We start from the raw sequence: 22,260 nt of genomic DNA, 5'->3' as shown, positions 1-22,260 counted from the left end.
ACAACACAAATAAAACATTCAAAACATTTAGTAGTAGAGTTGCAAGATAAAGCTAAAGAAAATTTCCAGAAAGCAAGATAAAGATCAAAGACATGAAGGAAGTGATGACAGGGAAGATGGCGGAGAAGGAAGAGCCAGGAACCCATCTGTGCACGTAGACAACAACTGTACTGGAAAAAGGTAGCTAGTGATAATTCTGGAATAGAGGAAGTCTATTTTAAAACTTACAGCTCCCAGGGGAACTCCTGACTGGTACACTGCAATGATTAGTGGTGGATTCTAGCCTTCAGGACAGTAGGAGCCACTCATTCTCTACTGGCCAGCCCAGGGGGAGGCAGCTGTGGAGACGAAACCCACATCTGTAGTTGGGCTTGCTGGTGCCAGAGGAAGTAATAAAAACCTCTGTCTCTAAATGTCGGAGTTCTGGGTTCGGACTGTGGGTGGCCGCTTCTGATCATGAAGGAAGAGCACAGAAGCCAACTACCATTCTTCCAACCCCCACTGGCTCAAGTAGCTTCCAGAGGATTAAGGGACAGGACCTGGGTTTTTTTTAGACATTGAGAAAAAATCTGATATATGGGAGAATTTAGAATACCATGGACTCCTCCCAGGGAAATACAGAGTCAGAAGAGAGCTGAGAAAAGTTTAAGCATTCACAGACTGATCCCCAGCACAGAGACATGCTAAAACAATAAAAAAGACAACTCTGAAAAGAGGGAAAGCCTGATTTCCAGAGCTACCGTACTGTAAGATTCAAATGTTGAGTTTTCAACAACAACCAAAAAAATCACAAGGCATACAAAGAGACAAAAAAGTATGACCCATTCAAAGGAATAAAATAAATCAACAGAAAATGTACCTTGGAAAGCCCAGAGGTCACACTTGCCAGACAAGACCTTTAAAACAATGGTCTTAAAGATGCTTTGAGAGCTAAAGGAAGGTTCTGATGAGGTTGGCAAATCCAGTGAGAAAAATGAAGATTCTTCAAAGAGAAAAAACTAGGGATTATGCATCCATTAATTACTACTTTAGAGGAATGCTCTCCTTGGTCTCATTTTATATGGGACATCTTGACAAACATCTTGAATACCAATGGCAAAAAACCCCAGAAAAGCTGCAGATATTTAGCAAAGCTTGTAGATTATCAGAACCACTCTGTAGGGGTAGAGACCTGAAGACTCTAACCTGGAAGGACCTCTCAACCTTAGAACCTATGAGAGAGAGAGAGCCCAGCAGAGAGATCTCACCAATGTTCTCAGGGTAGGAAATATTTTGCTAGTAATTTGCAACTTACTAAGCATCAGATTAACTCAGGAGAGACATTTCACAAGTGCCCTGGTTTGGGGAAAAGATCCCTTACATCAGATCATAGAGACATCCATATTTCCACAGAAAGGAGAGACCCTATGAACGTGCTATCCTGTATAGACAACAATTTGACAGTGTATTTCCAGAATCTTAAAATTTTTGTTTCTCTCTTTGCATCAAGCTGTTCCACAACGGAAAAACAATTCTGAGGAAAACACAAAACAAAAAAAACAGCAAAAACAGAAGTTCTCTATCAGCAAACACATGCACACATGAAGAACCTCTACTGGTTCCCCACTGCCCTGGTAACAAAACACAAACTCCTCACCAGGGCTGGAAAGAAAGGTCTTTACAATGCAGGGCCTGCACCGTGGCAGCAAGGAACACAACGGACTCCTATCCCCAAGCATCAGAGCCACCTTTCCTGGGTGTTCCCACGTGCTATGTTTACATTTCATTTTTAGCAATGAACACAGTTCATTTTCGCTGTTAAATGCAACCATACTGTGACCTGCAACCTACCTGCCCTCCAACACACATCAGTCTTACACATAAGACTGGATTTCTGCAGGAATATTCTGGGGAATATTCATTCATCTCATCTCTTAAAGTGCACTGTATATATGAAGCCTTAATAAACGTAGCATTTGTGAAAACGAACCTAGGCATATCTCATTTAATTGTGCTTCACAGATTGTGGTGTTTTTTGTTTTCACAGACTGAAGATCTGTGGCAACCTGTGTTGAGCACGTCTACCAGCACCATTTTTCAAACAGCATTTGCTCGTTTTAGGTGTCTCATTTTGGGAATTCTCACAAAATTTTAAACCTTCCCATTATTATTATAGCTGTTATGGTAAACTATGATCAGTGATCTTCAATGTTACTCATGTAATTGTCTTGGGGTGCCAAGAACCACACCCACGTAAGACAACGAACACCAACGATAAACGCTGTGCATGTTTCTGACTGCTCCATCGACCCTCTGTCCCCATCTCCCTGTCTTCTGGCCTCATTATTCCCTGAGACATGATACTCAAATTAGGCCAATTAATAACCCTCCAGTGGCCTTGAAGTGCTCAAGTGAAAGAGTCACACATTTCTCACTTTCCATCAAAAGCTAGAAATGATTAAGCTTAATAAGGCAGGCACGTTGAAAGCTGATAGGCCAAAAGCTAGGCCTCTTGCCCCAGTTAGCCAAGTTATGAACGCAAAGGAAACGTTTTTTGAAGGAAATTAAAAGCAGTGCTCCCATAAGTACATGAATAAGAAAGCAAGGCAGCCTTACTGCTGATATGAAGATCAAACCAATAACATTCCTTTAAGCCAAAGCCTAATCCAGAGCAAGACTCTAACTCCCCTCAATTCTCTGAAAGCTGAGAGAGGCGAGGAAGCTGCAGAAAGAAAAGTTTGAAGCTAGCAGGGACTGGTTCATGAGGTTTAAGGAAAGAAGCTGTCTCCTTAACAGCAAGCGAAGCAGCACATGCTGATGTGGAACCTGCAGGAAGTTATCCAGGAGATCTAGCAAGACAATTTAATGAAGGCGGCTACATTAAACAAACGATTTTCAATACAGACCAAACAGTCTTATAAGAAAACGCCACCTAGGATTTTCATAACTAGAGAGAAGTCAGTGCCTGGCTCAAGGGAAAGGCTAACTCTCATTTGGTGACTAATGCAGCTGGTGACTGCAAGTTGAAACCAATGCTCATTTACCATTCCAAAAATCCTAGGGCCCTTAAGAATCACACTAAATCTTCTCTGCCTGTGCTCTATACATGAAACAACAAAACCTGGATTGCAACACAACTGTTTACAAGATGGTTTTGTTTTTTTTTGTGAGCGAGACAGCATGCGCGTGCGAGCAGGGGCACGGCCATGGAGAGGGAGAGAGAATTCCAAACAGGCTCCCTACTGTCTGCACAGAGCCCCATGTGAGGCTCAATCCCATAACCTTGAGATCATGACCTGAGCTGAAATCAAGAGTCGGATGCTTAACCAACTGAGCCACCCAGGCACCCCTACCACATGGTTTTTACTCAATTTTCTAAGTCCACTATTGAGATCTGCTCAGAAAAAAAAAAAAAAATTCCTTCAAAGTATTACTGCTCAAAGACAATTTACCTGGTCACCCAAGAGCTCTCACGAAGATGTAGAAGACTTGTTTTTATCACTGCTAACAGTATCTACTCTGCAGCCCCTGGATCAAGGACTAATTTCAACTTCCAGGTCTTATTATTTATTTAACAAACACGTTTTGTAAGGCTATAGCTGCCACAGATAGTGATTCCTCTGATGGACCTCGGCAAAGTAAATGGAAAACCTTCTGGAATGGATCACCATTCTAGATGCCATTAAGAACATCTGCTTAGAACTAGGGACTCTATTTTATACCACTAACGGTAGCCAAAATGGTGGAAACAACCCAAATGTCCGTGGATGGATGAATGAACAAAATATGGTACATCCATACAATGGAACATCATTCAGCCTTGAGAAGTAATGAAATTTTGACACATGCTGTATCATGAACCTTAAAAACATTATGCTAAGTGTAAGAAATCAGACACAAAAAGACAAATATTCAAATTCAGAGAGACAGCAAGTAAAATAGTGGTCACCAGGGGCTGTGGGCAGGACAGAATGAGGAGTAACTGTAATAAGTGTCCATTTAGGATGACAGAAAAGTTCTGGAGATAGACAGTCATGAAGATTACACAACAATGCGAATGCACTTCATGCCACCGAATTGTACTCCCAACAAGGGCTAAAAGGCTCAACTTTATGTTCTGTGTATTTTACCACACTAAAAACTAACTCAAAAGTAAGTAAATAAAAGTAGACTCACTGACAGGAGAAGCTTTTATCTTGTCCTGTGAGCTGAAAGAAGTTTCTTCAACAGAAACTCCGTAAGAAGAAACATTTTTAAAAGCAAGATCTGCATTTTAAATTAGAATGTGTTAAAGGGCTGATTTTAATACCCGTCAATGTATATAAAAAGCATAAAGTCAAATACTGGTTAATAAAAACAAATCTATAAGGAATCAAAAAAAGTTTAAAATATCTTGATGAGCTGATAGGGCATAAAAATGAATTTAAGTACTTGGATGATGGCCCAGATCAAATATCCTTTAGGCAATTACACAGAAGTAGTTACTGAAAGCAAGCTTTTGATAAATACCATGCAGCAGGGTTTGAGGTCACTCTCTGTGGCTGGTACCTGGTATTTAGAGAGTTCATACTGGAGAGAAGACTTTTACGTAGACTAAAAACCATGACAACTCAATAAGGCAATTTTTTAAATGGAAAAAAAAAACACTTGAATAAATATTTTCCCAAAGATTTATAAATAGTTAAAGAGCACATGACAAGACTCTCACCATCATTAGCCACCAGGGAAATGCAAATTAAAACCACAAAGAGATACCATTTCAAATACCTAGGAGGGCTCTCATAAAAACAGATAATATAACCAGGGTTAGTGAGGATGTAGAGACACCTGACAGACTCAAGGCTTCAGCTGCCTCATCAGTTAGAAATTATTATTCAGACTCTGTCAATGAAATTCTTAAGAAATAATCCACTAATATCTACACACTCTATTCCTTTGAGGTGTAATTTTACAATGAAAACTTAACTGAAGAGTCACTCTGTATGATTTTTACATTCTTTTCCTGAATTTCTCTGTCAATGGAATCTCTTTAGATTTTAGGATCTGTATTTCCCAGATTGTATGGGACCATACAGTGCTGCTCAGAAAGCAACATGATGTACTCGCTTGAGAAGACAATTTGGCAATTTCTTAAAAAGTTAAACAAAAATTTACCAGATGAGTCAGCCACTCAGGCATCTACCTAAGAAAAATGAAGACATGTCTACACAAAGACTTATACATCAATGTTCAAAGCAGCATTCTTTTTAACAGCCAAAAATTGTAAACAACCCAAATGTCCTTCAACTGGTGAATGGACAAAATAGGGTATACCCATAAAATAGGGTATTATTTAACAATAAAAATAACGGACTGATACACTATAATATGAAATTAGAAACATGTTAATGAAAAACAAAAGACCACATATGACCCCATTTGTATAAAATGTCCAGAAAAGGCAACTCTACGGACAGCGTAAACTGATTAGTGGTTGCCTGGGATTAAGAGTAGGCATAGGGATTAACTGTAAACAGGCACGAGAGATCTGAGGTTATAAAATGTTCTAAAAATGGATTACGGTGATGATTGCACAACTCAGTGAATCTGCCAAAACTCAATTATACCCTTGAAATGACTTTTATATGTAACTTACACCCCAAAAAACTTGTTAAAAAAAACTATGTTCCAGATTCCCAACAATGGTATAAAACATCCTCTTATGAATGTTGGAGAATGTTGGTAAACATCCTGGAACAAGCCTCTTCTCAAGAATTTTAAATACTTCCCTTCACATACTCTATCTTTTCAGAAAAAAAAACCAAACCAGGGTTTATATATGTTCACAAAAAACACTGAGACCAGATTGAATGATTCTCATAAACCATATTCCTTTCAAGGCTAGAATGTCTCTGGTTGGTCCACTGAGCAATTAACTATGCAGATCAATTTACCACTCAGCAGTATCTGAACTACAAGCTTTGGGGTGGGGAGAGTTGGGGTACAAGGAAGAAACCAACAGTATAATCCAGAGGTAGCACTGCAAACCCACACCTATTAAATCACAGCAAATATTGCTGAGTCTCCAGTAAGCATGAAAGTTCTTCTTCCACAAGCCAAAAGTTTTCTGGTTTCATTCTCTTTCATATAACAGCTGCCTCAAACTTCAACTTGAGGAACTTTTTAGTACCACTGTTGAATCAGTAGGGCACCTCCAGAACCCTATCACCTGAGACGTAACCCAAATGGACTCAGGGCTCTAGTTCCTTTTTCAGTTAGAAATTGTTATTCACACTCCACCAATGAGATTTCTAAGTAACAATCCACTAGTATCTGCACACTCTATTCCTTTCAGGTCCAGTTTCAACAAGAAAATGTAACTGAAAAGTTTTTTTTGATTTCTACATTCTTTTCCTGAATATCCGTATCAATAGAGTCTCTTTAGATTTTAGGATCTGCATTCTCCAGATGGTAGAGGATCATAGTATCAAGTTCCTATAGTGGGCAAGTCAGGTCCTATAAACGAGAGAACTTGGCAAGCAGAAGAGTGGATTCCCCATGTAAAGGCAGCAGGCACCACACCAAACCAGCTGACTACTCCACTGAAATATGGGCCAGTGTGGTCACCCCTTGCAATTTTTCAAGGCAAGCCTTTATTTTTTTAAATATGAAATCTAATTTTTAAATGGTGACAACTCCACCAACACACATACACACACCCCTTATCGTGCAGACCAACGAAACCATATCAAATGGCCCATTCTTAGCTCGTGACCTTTGCCATACACAATGTTTGCACTCCAATTACAAGGAGCTATACTTACTATAAGCAAACTTTTAAAAAAATATAATTCTATTTTGCAAAAGACAATCCATCCAGAATAGCTCTGCTTTCAGCACCCATTTCTTCCCCTACCACCCCCCTCCCCAGCCCCCAACCTATTTTCCGAGGACTGGTACTCTCATGGCTAAGATGGCTCCCACGCATGCCCTCTAGATTCCTAAGCCCTTTACTCAAAGTCCAGAGGAAAAAACAGGTTGGGATACTTTGTCCAATTAAAATGCTCCCTGAAAACACACCTGCGTGAGCTTCACTGACCTGTTCCTGCTGACAGTCTAGGGATTTGGCATCAAGTATTCCAAGAGTATACTTCGTTCTCACTATGCTAGAAGCTCAGGCTCTTGAGTAATTTCCTACCACAGAAACTTGAAAATTCCAACGAGCCAAGTGTTTAGCTTATTCCCACAGCTTCAGAGAGGATCAGAGGTAAACTCAGAAATCATGAGCCTCAGCCACTTCATTGTACCAGTAAAGAAACTCAAATTTAGAAAGGGCAAATGACATGCCCCAAGGTGATATAGCGAGGTGGTTGGCAAACTGGAACAGAATTCGACCAGTTCTTGCTAGAAGCTAAGAGAAACCTCTTGAAGAGAAATGGTTAAGTGGGTCTTGTGCACCGCTTCTTGCTTTTTAAATCTGCGTTTGGCCTTTTAGAATCATTGCCCATCTCGCCTGCATTCTTCACTTTCAATGTGACTTTGCCAACCCAAATTAGGATTTGCCAAAGAAGCGTGCATGGGAGAAAGTGTTTTTCCTAGCTGCCAACCCATCAAAGTTGTGGCTGCAGATCAAGGCTGTGGTAGTTTACACCCCAGGTTTTTAATAAGGGACAATTTGGTGAGATTCCACCGCCCCCACCCCCCACCCACACCCCCTTACAGTATTTCAAGAACTACTCTCCAGAGTGAAATCCCCGATGTCTGATGAGGCCTGAGTTACTCTTAAATGTCTTTTCACATTCGTTACATTCATATTCTCTCCTTCCGGTATGAATTTTTAGGTGTTCTACCAGGATTGAGCTGCGGCTGAAGGTTGCTCCACAGTAGTTACATTCATAGGGCTTCTCTCCAGTATGAATTCGATGATGTTCATTGAGAGATGAACTCTGACTGAACGATTTTCCACACTCTTTACATTTATAAGGTTTTACACCAGTATGAATTCTCTGATGACGACTGAGGAGCGAATGGGTAGGGAAGGCTTTCTCACACTGGGTACACTTGTAGGGTTTTTCTCCCGAATGAAGTCTCTGGTGATAAATGACAGATGTAAAATGGCTGAAAGTCATCCCACAGTCATTACACAAATAGGGTTTTTCTCCAGTGTGGATTCTCTGATGTCGAGTAAGGCAAGAATTCTGTCTAAAGGCTTTTCCACATTCACCACATTTATAGGGTTTCTCTCCAGTATGAATCCTCTGATGTTTGGAAAGGGATGAGCTGTGACTGAAGGACTTTCCACAATTGTTACACGTGTAGGGTTTTTCTCCAGTGTGAATTCGCTGATGTTGAATAAGAGATGAACTGTCACTGAAGGGTCTCCCACATTCTTTACATTTGTAGGGTTTTTCTCCAGTATGAACTCTCTGATGTTTAATGAGGTGGGCACTCAGGGTGAAAGCTTTTCCACAATCATCACATTTGTAGGGTTTCTCTCCACTATGAGTTCTGTGATGTGGCGTGAGGGATGAACTGTCACTGAAAGCTTTTCCGCATTCATTGCACATATAGGGTTTTTCCCCTGTGTGAATTCTCCTATGTTTGGTCAGGGAGGCACTATAGCCGAAGGCTTTTCCACATTTGCTACATTTGTGGGTCTTCTCTCCCATCTCAGCTCCCTCATCTTTATCTGAGGATGCATCTTGATGTAGATTTTTCCAACATTTTTCACATATAGTGCAGTTTCTTCTCTTAGTAAGGGACAAGCTTCGTGTAAAGGCTATCCCACAGTTACTGCATTTCTGGGCCTTCCTCCCCAAATTCCTCCCCATTTTCTGATGTTTCTGATGTTCAGTAAGAGATGAAGAGTGACCTAGGGCTTTCCTGCCTTCGTTACATTTCCGTGGCTTTTCTCCAGTGTGTTCTTTGCGGTTCATAAGGTCTGAATGAAAACTGAAGGGTTTCTTGCATTCATTATACTTCCGAGATTTCTTCCTTAAGTAGACTCTCAGATGTTTAATTATGTCCGAGGTTTGTTTGAAATTACTTCCAAAGGGGCTCTTATCTGGGTCAAATTCCTCACCCTTACTGCCTCTCCCATGAGTTTTCTTTTGTGTGACTGCGCCTTGTGAATATTCCTTACTGCTACGCTTCCGGGATTCTCCCATTAAGCCATGATCCCCACCCATTAGGCATCTTTCTATTATTTTATTTAAAGTTGATTCATCCAGGAGAGCATCTTGATTTCGAAAGGATTCCTTCAATTCACCTCTAGGTTCACACTCTAAAAGAAATAATAAATAGGGTATGTCCTGTTGCAGTAAAGGGAGCTATCATATTTGGGACTGAAACAGGAATACAGATAAATAGTAAGGACTATGAACAGTAGGTACGTGGCTTGGACAGTTCTCAGAATCTTACAAAACAGAGAAGAGAAAAGTAATATAGGAAAACTAGGTAAATATAGGGATTAGGAAAAATATTGAGGAAAATGAAGAATTTATGCTTTATAGTTAAAATAAAGATGCATGTTCTCACCCTCATTTCAAATTTCTGTAATATGTTCAAACTCACTCTCTCTACAATCTACCCTTTTTCCAAATAATGACGACAGTGCGAACATTTATTGAATACTTAGTAAATGCCAGGTTCCACATCCGGCGCTTGTATTTCACTTAATCTACAAAGCAACCCTATAAAGTAGGTCCTGTCATTATCCCTATTTTGTGGATGTGACAACCTAGGCACATGGACTGTAAGGAGCTTACCCAAAGTCACATGTAAGTGGCAGATTTTAATCTAGTCTGGCACCAAAGCCCATAATTTATTTTTAACCATTTTATTTATTTTTTAATGTTTATCAAAGCCTATACTTTTGATCCCTATACTACACTGCTTCTCAAAGCAGCCAAATAGCACTAAGTTTATAGAAAATGTTAATCACATCACAGACATGTAACATCAACTACGCTAGACTTTCACACGTTACCCCAGTCTGGCCCTATCAATCTTATGGATACACTCTACTCAGGCATCCATTCGCTGTCCCTACACACTATGGTGGTGTTCTCAATCCTATTCTCTCAGTCTTTGTACTACCTGAAATGCAATCCCAAGCATTCACTATTCAACTATTCACTATTACAAACACATAAATTTGACAGGGCCTAGGGTTCAAGTCCCACAATCTCCACAGCCTTCTCTAATACCATATTCTATTTACACCCTTCTCAGAACTTTGAATTCATTTACTAGCCATCATCATTCAACTTGGCTCTTAATCATAAGATCACACTGTCACTTTCGTAAAACTATTATTATTTTAATGTTTATTTATTTTGAGAGAGAGGGTGAGCACGAGTGGGGGAGGGGCAGAGAGAGAGAGAGAGAGAGAGAGAGAGAGAGAGAGAGAGGATTCCCAAGCCGGGCACAGGGCTCAAATTCAAAAACCATGAGATCACGACCTAAGCCAAAACCAAGTCAGACACTTAACCAATGGAGCCACCCACATACCCCTCATGAAACTATTTTTCAAAGCACTAACTATAAAATACAAAAATTCTATTACCCAGAAGCTAACCATTGTTAAAAATTCTGTGTATTTTTTAAAGACACTTTTCTCTATATTTTAGAATAAATCTTTTGTATACATTTAGAAGTAAAACCACATATAACATGGCATTACTTTTTTCATTCATAATTCCTTCCCATCTCATGGATAATGCTTCGTAAGAATAATTTGAATCAGTAGTAATTCATCATTTAGATGCATTACAGTTGAGACATTCCCATACTGAATGTTTATCAAATGATTAATATATATTCAGAAAACAGTCATAAAAGTGGAGTTATGGAACCAAGGGTAGAAAAGTTTTACCACCATATGAAAGATGATGAACACAAGTATTTGAGTCCTCCTCTCTGGTCAAATGATCTTTCTTTAAATCTTTACAAATTTGATGGATAATAAGTAGATCTGCTGCTTTAAATGTATATTTCATTGTTGACCAGTGACTGGGAAAATTTTTTCAAATTTGCAGGTATTTAAATTTTAGTTTTGTCAGTTATTTTTAATTTTGTCAGCTATCTGCTCAAGTTCTTCACCCATTTTTCGAACAGACTCAGCATTAGAAAAATCAGTTCCTTGCTGATTTACTTAAGTATTTTATGAATTATAACTACTGACTCTGCTTTGTCCGTCATCTCCAGTCTGTTGTAAATAACTTTTTAAACAAGGTGTACATCTACATGATGGTTCTGGGGTGGAGAGGTACATATTTATATCATTTATATTAAACATAATATTCTTTATTTGTGTATCTATACTGAAAAGAGCCAACAGGTTGACTTTGGTTAAGATGGAATAGAGATGGGGCGCCTGGGTGATTTAGTTGGTTAAGCGTAGGACTTCGGCTCAGGTCATGATCTCATAGTTCGTGGGTTTGAGCCCCGTGTCAGGCTCTGTGCTAACAGCTTGGAGCCTGGAGCCTCCTTTGGATTCTGTGTCTCCCTCTCTCTCTGTCCCTCCCATGCTCACGCTCTGTCTCTCTCAAAATTAAATAAAAATATTAAAAATAAAATAAAATTTAAGAAGATGGAATAGAGGTAAGGGGCACCTGGGTAGCTCAGTCAGTTAAGCATCCAATTCTTGATTTTGGCTCAGGTCACTATCTCATGGTTTTGTGAGTCCAAGCCTGTCAGGCTCTGTGCTGACCCTGCAGAGCCTCCTTGGAATTCTCTCTCTCTCTGCCCCTCCCCACCTTTCTCTGTCTCTCTCAAAATAAATAAACTTAAATTATATAAAATAAAAGGTGGAACAGAGCTAAGTGAAATTATTTAACATAAAAAAGTATTGTAACAAATTATTTTTAAATGTAAATTTAATACATTTATTGTTAAATATAAAGGAAGGATAAAGAAAAAAAATGTAATCCCTCAAAGATAACCAGGGTGAACATGAAAGCTCTCCAGACATTAAAAAAAGCTATCCATAGCTATATATTTAATACCTGTACATGTAACATTTTTTTGCTTTTAACAAAGATGAGATTATACTCTACATATTGTCCACTGGATGAATTCCTACTTTTCCTTCAAGATTCAACTTAAACGTGAAAAAAGCTGTCGCTCCTGTATTTCCCACTATTCTTTACACATGCATTATTATAGTACACATCCCGTTACTAACCTTTTGTTAGTATACCTTTTGTTCTGATACCCATATTATAGCATCCACACAGATGCACTTTGCACATCTCCAACTCTGGGACACTTACTTACCAGTCCCTGCAGCTGCCCTGAATATCCACCACCACATTCATGCCAAGGCCACTTTCCCATAAGCTGCTCCCAGTCCATGGCAAGTACAGCAGGGACACTTGGGCAAGTCCATTTCTTGTGAGACTCAGGAATCTGACGGGCAGGTGATTCCAGTTTTTGGCCTTGCCAGAGCTTTTTAAAGTTTATTTGTTTGTTTATTAATTTATTTATTTTGAGGGAGAGCACAAGTGGGGCAAGAGCAGGGAGAGAGAGGGAGAGAGAGTCCCAAGCAGGCTCCGTGCTGTCAGCACAGAGTCCAATGCGGGACTCGAAATCACAAACAGTGAAATCAGGACCTGCGCCAAAATCAAGAGGTGGACGCTCAACCAAGTGAGCCACCCAGGCGCCCCCTTGCCAAAACTTTCTTAAGCAGCACTGCAGTCTAAGATACTTCCTACCCAACCTTTCTCCCTTCCCTCTCTCACTCACAGACGTTACAGTCACACTATGCTCTTGAAAGGTCCTCTAGCCTCTTCCAATAATCCCCATTTTCCTTCACTGAAATTCTCCCCAGTAAGTCTCTGGCATAGCTAATCGTGTCTTGGCATCCACTTCTCAGAGGACCTACACCAACAGTCTCCTCACTAAAATGAATATTCCAGGAAGGCAAGGGGTATATTCTAATCACCTTTCCATTTTAGCATCTAGCCCACCCAACATTTCAAAAGCTCTTCACAAATGACTTGGCTAAACAACCGTTTTAATTTCTTTATCTGCTTTTCACCAACTCACCTGGTCTGGAGCCTTTTGAGACTTCTTTTTCCAGCAGCCATGGCAGTTCAACCCACTTAAGCTGGGAAATCAAATCTAATTTGGAAACTGCAAAGCCTGCTCATAGAGAAAAGAATACCAAATGACTGTTTTCTGCATAGAACAAAAATGTTCCAACATTCACACACAGCCTCTGGTTCTCTAGGGAAAAGAAGCTTTCACATACAGACATCAACACTGGAATATGAGGAGGAAACCAAGGAAGGTATGCCCCTTGATGACAGCACAGTGATACTCAACATTTCCAGTTCAATAAAGCAGAACTCTTTTTTTTGGAGAAAACATTGCAGAAAAGTACATTTTCAGAACACACTTTTAGGATCAGTCATGGTCAACCCTGCATGCCTAGCCAAAACAGTTAATAGCATTTACCTTTCAATAATAGTGAACAAAAAGATACACAGCTTGTATGTTAGATCATGAAGAGATATCTTTACCCAAAAATTCTAGGTTCCTAAAGTTCTCCAGTAGCACTTCCTTAAAGAGCTCCTTTTGATAAGGCTCCAGTTTTCTCCACTCTCCTCTGGAAAAGTTCACAGCCACATCCTTGAATGTTATGGACTCCTAATGAACACACAAAACACAGTCTTTTTGCATCGGCTTAACATTCACAGGTCCTGGGGATTAAGAACTGGGTATACTTTTGGGAGCTATTATGAGTCTATTTTAGCGGTATTATTTACTATTGTGAATAAGAATTTTTTTCTAACCGATAATTATTGGTCTATAGAAAGCTTATCGACTTGTAACCAGCCACTTTTCTCAACTATTACGAGTTTTAGTACTTATTCACTTGATACTCAGAGGTTTACAAATAGACCCTGTCATCTGCAGATAACACACGTTTGTCTCTTTCACACCAATACTTACCTCATTTCCTTTTTACCTTACTGCATTGGCTAGAATATTCAAGAAATACTCATTAACAGCAGCATGATTAGACAGCCATATCTTTTTACAGGAGAGTTGCTTTTTGTTTTCCAACACTGTTCAGCTAGAGTTTTACTGTGTTAAGAAAATATAACCCTATTTCCACTTGACTAATTTTACCAAGAATAATTTAAGAATTTTAGTAAAAATATTTTGTTGTTTTTTTTTATAATTTTTTTAAATGTTTATTTATTTTTGAGAGAGACAGAGTGCGAGCAGGGATGGGCAGAGAGAGATACACACACAGAATCTGAAGCAGGCTCTAGGCTCTGAGCTGTCAGCACAGAGCCCAAGGCGGGGTTCAGACTCATGAACCATGAGATCATGACCTGAGCTGAGGTCCGATGCTTAACCGAATGAGCCACCCAGGAGCTCCACAGAGCTGTTATTTTCATTAGAGTCAGACTTGTGACAAATTCTGGTAACTGAAATAAAATAGCATCTGAAGAATGAGCTCGAAGAATATAAAGAAAAGGGAGACTGTCTTCTTTAATATTTTTATACCACTCTGTAGGACCTCAGTAAGTATTCACTAAAGAATGAAAACCAGTGAAGGGAAGCTTACCCGGGACTCAGCACTTGGAAGGACAGAAACCATTTTATTTTCTTCAGGGTTCTCCTCTTCAGAAATAACAGACTCTTGAGAGGCTGGATCTAAGAAGGGGAGAGAAGAACACTCTGGTCTTTCAAATGTGTTCCTCAGACTAGAATTTCTTACAGGTCTCTCTGGATAAAAACGTCAGAAGAAACAGTTTTTCCCTACTCTTTAAAACAGAGATAAAAGCCACAGATACACTCTTTTAAAATCCAAGCTCTTGGGGTGCCTGGGTGGCGCAGTCGGTTAAGCGTCCGGCTTCAGCCAGGTCACGATCTCGCGGTCCGTGAGTTCGAGCCCCGCGTCAGGCTCTGGGCTGATGGCTCGGAGCCTGGAGCCTGTTTCCCTGTTTCCGATTCTGTGTCTCCCTCTCTCTCTGCCCCTCCCCCGTTCATGCTCTGTCTCTCTCTGTCCAAAAAATAAATAAAAAAACGTTGAAAAAAAAATAAATAAAATCCAAGCTCTTTCCCCTACCCCATAAAAAAGCCTTTCGATTCCTAAGCTCACAATAACTGATTTCATTCAATCCATACACCTACAGTTTTATGAATTTAAATGGCATACTAATTATTCTTTTAAAATATTCATAGGATGTTTTAAGGTAAAAAAGCATTTTGTTTTATGTGTTAATTTGTTTTCTTCACAGTCCTAGCACAATGCCTTGTAGAGTCATTTATTGAATGAGAGAACCAAGATGGTCTCAGGAACAGACCCTTCTTCTGGGGTCACCAGCAGATTCCTAAAGACTGAAATCAGGAAGCCAAACTATCAACTAAATATATTGCATACCTGGCAATGTCAACAGCTCTTCTTTTTTTTTTTTTCCAACGTTTTTATTTATTTTTGGGACAGAGAGAGACAGAGCATGAACGGGGGAGGGGCAGAGAGAGAGGGAGACACAGAATCGGAAACAGGCTCCAGGCTCTGAGCCATCAGCCCAGAGCCTGACGCGGGGCTCGAACTCACGGACCGCGAGATTGTGACCTGGCTGAAGTCGGACGCTCAACCGACTGCACCACCCAGGCGCCCCTGTCAGCAGTTCTTCTAATAAGAGAAAAGTATTTTTTAAATCATGCTTCACTTTCTTATGAAAAGAATTTTAGGCAGCTTATTGATTAGACAATCAACAGAAATTAAGAATGAGAATTATATAATCAAAGAGAAAGAAGGGACCATTTTAAGGAAACTGTTCTTACAGAAGGCTAAAGCAATCAATTCATGAACTTTTTTACTGCAGGGGCTTCCATATAGAGGACCTAATTTTGGAGAAGCACCACACTGCAATGACAGATAAGTGAGAGGAAAGTCAGGAAACCCAAATGTTGAATATGCCTTTAGCTGTGCAAGCACAATTCAAGTCTGTGGTGGTAAATGCCACTTCTGTGGAACTCTGGGTAGAATACAAACTTGTACATATGTATTGAGAGTCTTATGGTAACTCATATGTTACACATATTTGGAACAAATAAAAGCTGAACCACATGCCCTCAAAGGGCTATTCACCCTAGAAGTCTTTTTATCCATATCTTACAATGATAAGTTATAATTCATAGTTTATACATTTATAATAATGTAGGCATAAAAGTATAAGTCAGCTGTTCCTCCCTTAAGGCTGTGAACTGCATTATCCAATAGGGTAGCTGCTCACCACGTAAGGCTATTTAAATTTAAGATTCAATTCCTTATTTGCCTTCGCCACATTTCATATGTTCAATTTGAAGAGCAAAACCGTGCAGAACACATTTCCATCATTGCAGCTATCGGGCAGCCCCGTTCTGGAAACGTGCTCCTGCACCCGCTGGAGGCAGAAGTTGAGGCCTGGGTAGGATGATATGCTTGTGACTCCAAACACATTCAGATAATTTCCTTCTCTCCCATGTTCTAAGAGTCCCTCTTACTCAAGGGGAAGAGGAAAGAAATTAGTATTATGCCTTGACCTGTTTAACCCTCACAAAAGACTTAGAACAGACAGGAACCCCTTTTTTACAGATTAAAAAAAAAATGAAAGTTCAGAGAGGTTACATAGCTTGCCCAAGATTCTACAGTAAAAGGTGAGGCTGATCCAAACCGAGTCCCAACCCCAAACCTGGACTCCTATTTTAGCAATCAACTGCTTTCTTTGGAGGAGTTTACTTTCACACCTTGAGGAAATTACTCCCTCTTCCTCCCACCATCTATGATTCTCACCTTCCTTTTCTTCAAGTGTTTGGGTCAAATCCTCTATGAGGGTCACTACTTCCTCACTACTCTCAGGACGTTGTGACTTTACCCATATCCTGATCTCCCCAGGCAAAATGGTCAGGAATTGCTCAAACACCAAAAGCTCTAAAATCTGTTCTTTCGTGTGGATGTCTGGTCTCAGCCACTGAATGCAGAGCTCCCAGAGCTGATTCAGGGCTTTTCTGGGTCCAGCCACTTCTGAGTAACAAAACCACCTGAACCTCTGTCTAAAAGTCTCTGGGTCAGTCGCATCTCCTCTCCGGATAGCTTCTTGATCCCCAGGAGTATCCATTCTTAGGACCTTGTTTGGTTCACTTGAGGCCAGAGTTTGAGGGTCTGGGGAGATGGCTGTCATCTCGTCCAAGGTACTACAGCTTGCAAAATGTATCACCAGCAGGAATACAGTCCCCTTCAGACTCTAGGTGAATTAACAGTACAGTCCACCGACAGGCACTAGGGACAGCAAAATATCAAGGATTCCAGGCATTCAGCTTATGGTCTTGCAGAAACTGTCAAGAAATAAAAGATATTAAACAGGTAAAACAATTACTTCTAAAAACATTGTTCTTGGTATGGTTCACAGACATAAACATACACAGAGGCCAGCAACAGCCCTGCCCAACTGCTACATTAAAGAGCAATTTTCTTTGTGGGGGAAAGGCTGGGGAGTTAATTTAAGGGTAATTAAAGATACCCACCAAGAAAATGGTTTCTTCAGACTAAAGACTCTTCATAAGCAAAACACATCAAAAAAGGCACACTGCTAGAAGAGAATCTAGTCACAAATTTATTCTATTCCTCCTGTCCTGTTGCAGTGAATGGCCACATATTCCCAACAGGTGTTCAACTCAGAAGCCCGATTTTGTATTTGCCTCTCAAACTTCTCACGTAATCAACAACCAAGTTCTGGCAGTTTTATTTCTCAAAAACCTCCCCATTCTACCTTTTTTTTTTTTTTTTAATGTTTATTTATTGTTGAGACAGAACATGAATGCGGGAAGAGCAGAGAGAGAGAGAGGGAGACACAGAATCTGAAGCAGGCTCCAGGCTTCAGCTGTCAGCACAGAGCCTGATGTGGGGCTGGAACTCACCAACAGCAAGATCATGACTGGAGCAGAAGTCAGACCCTTAACCGACTGAGCCACCCAGGTGCCCCGATCCTACTTAAACTACAAATGTATGGGTACCTTCAATCCAGTCTCATGCTGCAGCCTAAGGATCCCTTCTAATTTGCAAAATAGGGACCTATCACTCCCCAGCTGTCTCAGGGTGAAATTCAAATGCAGAGGCCATGTATTGATGATCTAGAGACCCTGCCCTGAGAACCTCACCTCTTGAGCTCTAGCTGCCCCTGATGGATGCTGCAGCCATAAAAAAAACAAAAAACAAAAACTATATCCCCTTTCATCCTTTGCACTAGTGCTGTTCCCTCTCCTAGGAATGCTGTCTTCTTTCTCTCCTACCAAACTTCTACTCATCCTTCAAAACGACTCCTTTCAACTGTCACCTCTTGCACAAAGGTTTCTCTGATGCCCAAGTGCTCTTTTGCACGGAGCCTATCGTGTGTTACACGCATGCTTTCATTCTGCAAATAACTGGAGATCAGGAAACTATGACAAGCGTGGAGAGATCTGGTGGGGTCCTCACCCTCAGAGAGCACCCAGGAGATGAAAATACAGTCTGAGATGTACTACATTGCGGCAAGTGAAAGCCCTCTCCTCCTATTGCAAGTATACCAATAATTCCCCCACCTCTGAGCACAGAGCCCGGCACACACGAATGCATGACGTCATTTATTCCTTCGCCAAATATTAGGCACCTACCACGTACCTGACGCCGCTCTGAGCACCTGGGGCTCTGTGGTGACTAAGACACTCGTCTAGGTCTCCAGGGAGCCTACAGTAGAAGCTCCGCGAAAATATGACGCAGGCAGGCAGAAGTTCTCAAAGGGGGTGGGGGGCGGATGAAGACGTGGTTATCACGACTGGAGGAGGAGTGCTAGTGGTACCTACCTAGCGAGTAGACCTAGGGATGCTGCTAACATACTGCAGTCACCGCAATGCTCCCTTCCCCCACGCACACACATAAAGGAATTTTCCCGCCGAAAAAGTCCGCGTACCCAAGTTAAGGGAGAATGGAAGCAGGGAGGGGATGGAGGAAAGCTCCGTCATTCAGGACAGTGCCCACCTCCCCCAGAAGCTGCAGCATCGGGAGTGCACTGGGAGATCGCTCGGCTCCCCACCCACCCACCCACACCACCAAGGATGCACCCAGCCCGGGTGCATCCTTGCAGCCGGCGACCTGGCCGCGGCCGCCAAATCAGGGGCCCGGGACAACCACTACCTGCATTAGCACCCGCAGTCAGGACCAACGCCACCGCAATGAGCTTCTAGAAGCTGGTCCTGCAGGAGCTGCGCGCGCAAGCCCGCGAAGAGCCACTGCGCCTGCGCAAGGGCGCAGAACTACGATTCCCGGAATGCGTTTGTCCTGCTTTGCGAAAGTCCTGTGTTTTCCATAGGCTCCCACCTGGCCTGTTGCGCATGGTCATTGGGAAACGGCTGGTGGGCTCGGCCACAGAATTATTGCTGCGCCAGAGGCCTGAAGGCCTAGAACCATCTCAGGTTTTCAGATTTATGATGCTCGGTCTCCTAGGTAACCTCAAACCATCCCTCCTCCTTCCTCTCCCTACCCTTCCCTTAAATCCAGGCTGGAAAAACCCACTGCAGAATGCATATTAGTGATGCATTCTATGTAAGCCATAATTAAAAATTCGAGCCATACTCGAATTTAACAAATATTAATTTTATGATTTTCACACCTGCCACCATGGTGCAAACCACCATCATGCCTCCCCTTGGATTATTGCAATAGCCGATTGAATGCACTTTTCTTCCCTTGTCTATTCTTTACACGGCAGCGGGAGAGATGGTTTAAAAACGTGAAACAGATTATGTCCCTCCTCTGCTTAAAACCCTGAAAAGGTTTCCCATTTCACTCAGAGTAAAAACCCAAATTTTAACAGTGGCCTACAAAGCTGGATAGAATCTGATCGATCACCCATAACCTCCCTGACCTCTTCCTGGACTTCCCTGCTCCAGTCACAATGACCTCCTTGCTCTCTCTTTCCAACCTGCCTGGCATTTCTGGCTGCATGCTCTTGCTGTAGGCAGCTATATGGCTCACTCTCCTACCCTTTCGTATCATGTCTTCTTGGTGAAGCTCTCCCACCACCACAATGCTTAAATTGGAACCCATCCATCTCCACTCCTGTTTCCCTTCCTAACATATAATTTTCTAATTTGTTTACTACTTACTGTCTTGTTTTGTTTTTTGTCTGCCTTCTTCACTAGAATACCAATTCCACAAGAGTAAGGATTTTTATCTTTTATCTTGTTCCATGAGAAACAATCTCCAGGCCTTATAAAACAGTACCTGGTGCTTAGTAGGTGGTCAGTAGATTTGTTGAATTTAGAAATGGGCGCTTGCACAGATTACTGGGGACCTTGCAAAAAGGGCTGAGGAACTCAGGAAGGATTGTTTGGAAGGTTCTAATGACTAGATGGCTTTTGGAAGGGTGGAGTGAGTTAGGAGAGAAAAACGTTCTAGACTGAGAGAGCAAGGTGAGAGGGGCCCTGAGACTTTAAAAGGACAGAGCAGGCTCAACTAATTGAACCACTGGGTTCATCTCACAGGCAGCAAGGCAAGCTGAAGAAACTGCCCACAGTCAAAACGAAGCTATCCCAGTCCCAGGTCTGAGTACATACTCTTCTCCTCTACCCACCTCTCCTTGTCAGGCTGAAAATGGGACATCAAGGAGAAGCTGGAGAAAACAGAGGGACATGATATAAAATTGGCTTGCAGGTTTAACTGGGCAAGTCAGAGGAACTTTAATTAGTGGTTCTCAAACAATGTGTACCTTAGAAACACATGATATTCTTCATTTGAGTACAAATTTTGGGACCTTCCGCTCCACAACTATTGTAGGTGATCCTTGGACTATACTTTGAGAAACACTACACAAGTTGAAATGTTCTGTAATTAAGTGACATGCTGCATATGAATAAATTACCAGGAAAAAATGATTCCTTGGAACTGGTGACCAAACTAACTTTTGATTAAAAGCAACCATCGCGGTAAAGAGTGATGGGTTGTGCATCAGTAAAGAAAGAGAAAAACCACATATCAATGAGTTTCACTTATAAGCAATCTGGTGGGATCTCTAGTCAGGATAAGCACACAAGGGAACACTTAACCAAATAAGTGGGCTTTTTTGTTTGCTTGTTTTTTAGCTGTTTTAGCTTCAGGATGGAGAAGAGATTGGAAAGAGGTAAAGCTGGAGGCAAAAAGCCTAGTTTTGTCAGGACGCTGTGCAATAATCCAGGTGGCTCGATGAAGGTGGTCTAATTGGTGGTGAACTAAAAAAAAGACCCAGGACATAGTAGTAGTAGGACTTGGTGATTTATTGCAAGTGTGGATAGGTAGGAACAAAGAAATGATCAAAATGATGCACTAAATGGTAGATAATATTTTGTAAAGATGCTTGCAATGATATCTAGCCCATCTAGAAATATATTATTACAATGTGATGTTGATGTTGAAAGGAAATACCTGTTTCTGTCCCTTCAGCCTTGAGTGTTGCAACAAGCTGACAAAATAGTTGCCTTCCTTTCGGCAATTCCTTCACATGTATTCACTTTTAATAAAAGTCAGAGGATACAAATGAATATGGAATGAGAGCTGAATGCAATTGGATAATAACGGTCAGGACAAAAAATGGATCACAGTGGGTTACTTAATGCTTATCGTCTTGGGGCGCCTGGGTGGCGCAGTCGGTTAAGCGTCCGACTTCAGCCAGGTCACGATCTCGCGGTCCGGGAGTTCGAGCCCCGCGTCAGGCTCTGGGCTGATGGCTCAGAGCCTGGAGCCTGTTTCCGATTCTGTGTCTCCCTCTCTCTCTGCCCCTCCCCCGTTCATGCTCTGTCTCTCTCTGTCCCAAAAATAAATAAACGTTGGAAAAAAAAATGCTTATCGTCTCATAAAAGACAGCATAGAAGTTTCCCTGAGAGTCAAACATTTTTCTGGTACTAAATTCCAGGAAAAGGTATTCCTTGGGTATAGGAAATTGGAAAACATAATGGTCAATTTCTTCAAATGGATTTTTAGAAATGTGAAAAATGTTACTAATGAAGTAAAATAGCTCTGTTAGCCTGAGTAAAATCTTAAGGGAAAGCATTACCTCTGAAGGCCAGTGGAGCTAGCTGAGCTGAAGGAAACGCATTGTGGAAGGTAGAAAAAAATTGAACAGTACCTTTGAAATTATAAGGAGCGGTTTTTCCAACCTGGAATTCTATTCTAGCCATCCTGAGTATTTAAGTTGGAGATTAGAGACATTTTTAGACATGCAAGTCCCCAACATTCATTTCCTAGTCTCCCTTTCTCAAGAGGCTCCTAAATGAGACATCAGCAAA

General features: G+C 41.2%; 1 protein-coding gene across 1 annotated transcript; it reads right to left on the bottom strand.

The window, feature by feature from the left end:
* Positions 1 to 6,346: 6,346 nt before the first annotated feature.
* Positions 6,347 to 19,246, bottom strand: ZNF483 (zinc finger protein 483). Its single transcript, XM_040481953.1, has 6 exons — positions 19,136 to 19,246; positions 16,760 to 17,301; positions 14,543 to 14,631; positions 13,485 to 13,611; positions 13,009 to 13,104; positions 6,347 to 9,241 (listed from the first exon to the last, which is right to left on the bottom strand). The coding sequence occupies exons 2-6, from the start codon at positions 17,145 to 17,147 to the stop codon at positions 7,692 to 7,694; spliced, it is 2,250 nt and encodes a 749-aa protein (XP_040337887.1). The 5' UTR covers positions 17,148 to 17,301; positions 19,136 to 19,246; the 3' UTR covers positions 6,347 to 7,691.
* Between the last annotated feature and the right edge of the window lie 3,014 nt (positions 19,247 to 22,260).

The sequence above is a fragment of the Herpailurus yagouaroundi genome, unplaced genomic scaffold, assembly GCF_014898765.1.
Source record: "Herpailurus yagouaroundi ecotype Mexico unplaced genomic scaffold, PumYag 160, whole genome shotgun sequence".
NCBI classification, from domain to species: domain Eukaryota; kingdom Metazoa; phylum Chordata; class Mammalia; order Carnivora; family Felidae; genus Herpailurus; species Herpailurus yagouaroundi.
The sequence above is the reverse complement of the archived record's forward strand: the minus strand, read 5'-3'. Positions and strand labels throughout refer to the sequence as shown.

Bases quoted from the DNA above. Each gene is read 5' to 3' on its own strand.
- ZNF483 (XM_040481953.1), bottom strand. From the start codon at position 17,147: ATGACAGCCATCTCCCCAGACCCTCAAACTCTGGCCTCAAGTGAACCA. The intron at 14,632-16,759 runs GTGAGAATCATA...TCCCCTTCTTAG, and splicing joins AACACTTGAAGAAAAGGAAG to ATCCAGCCTCTCAAGAGTCT. The intron at 9,242-13,008 runs GTGAGTTGGTGA...TATTTCTTTTAG, and splicing joins CTCAAAAGGCTCCAGACCAG to AGTGTGAACCTAGAGGTGAA.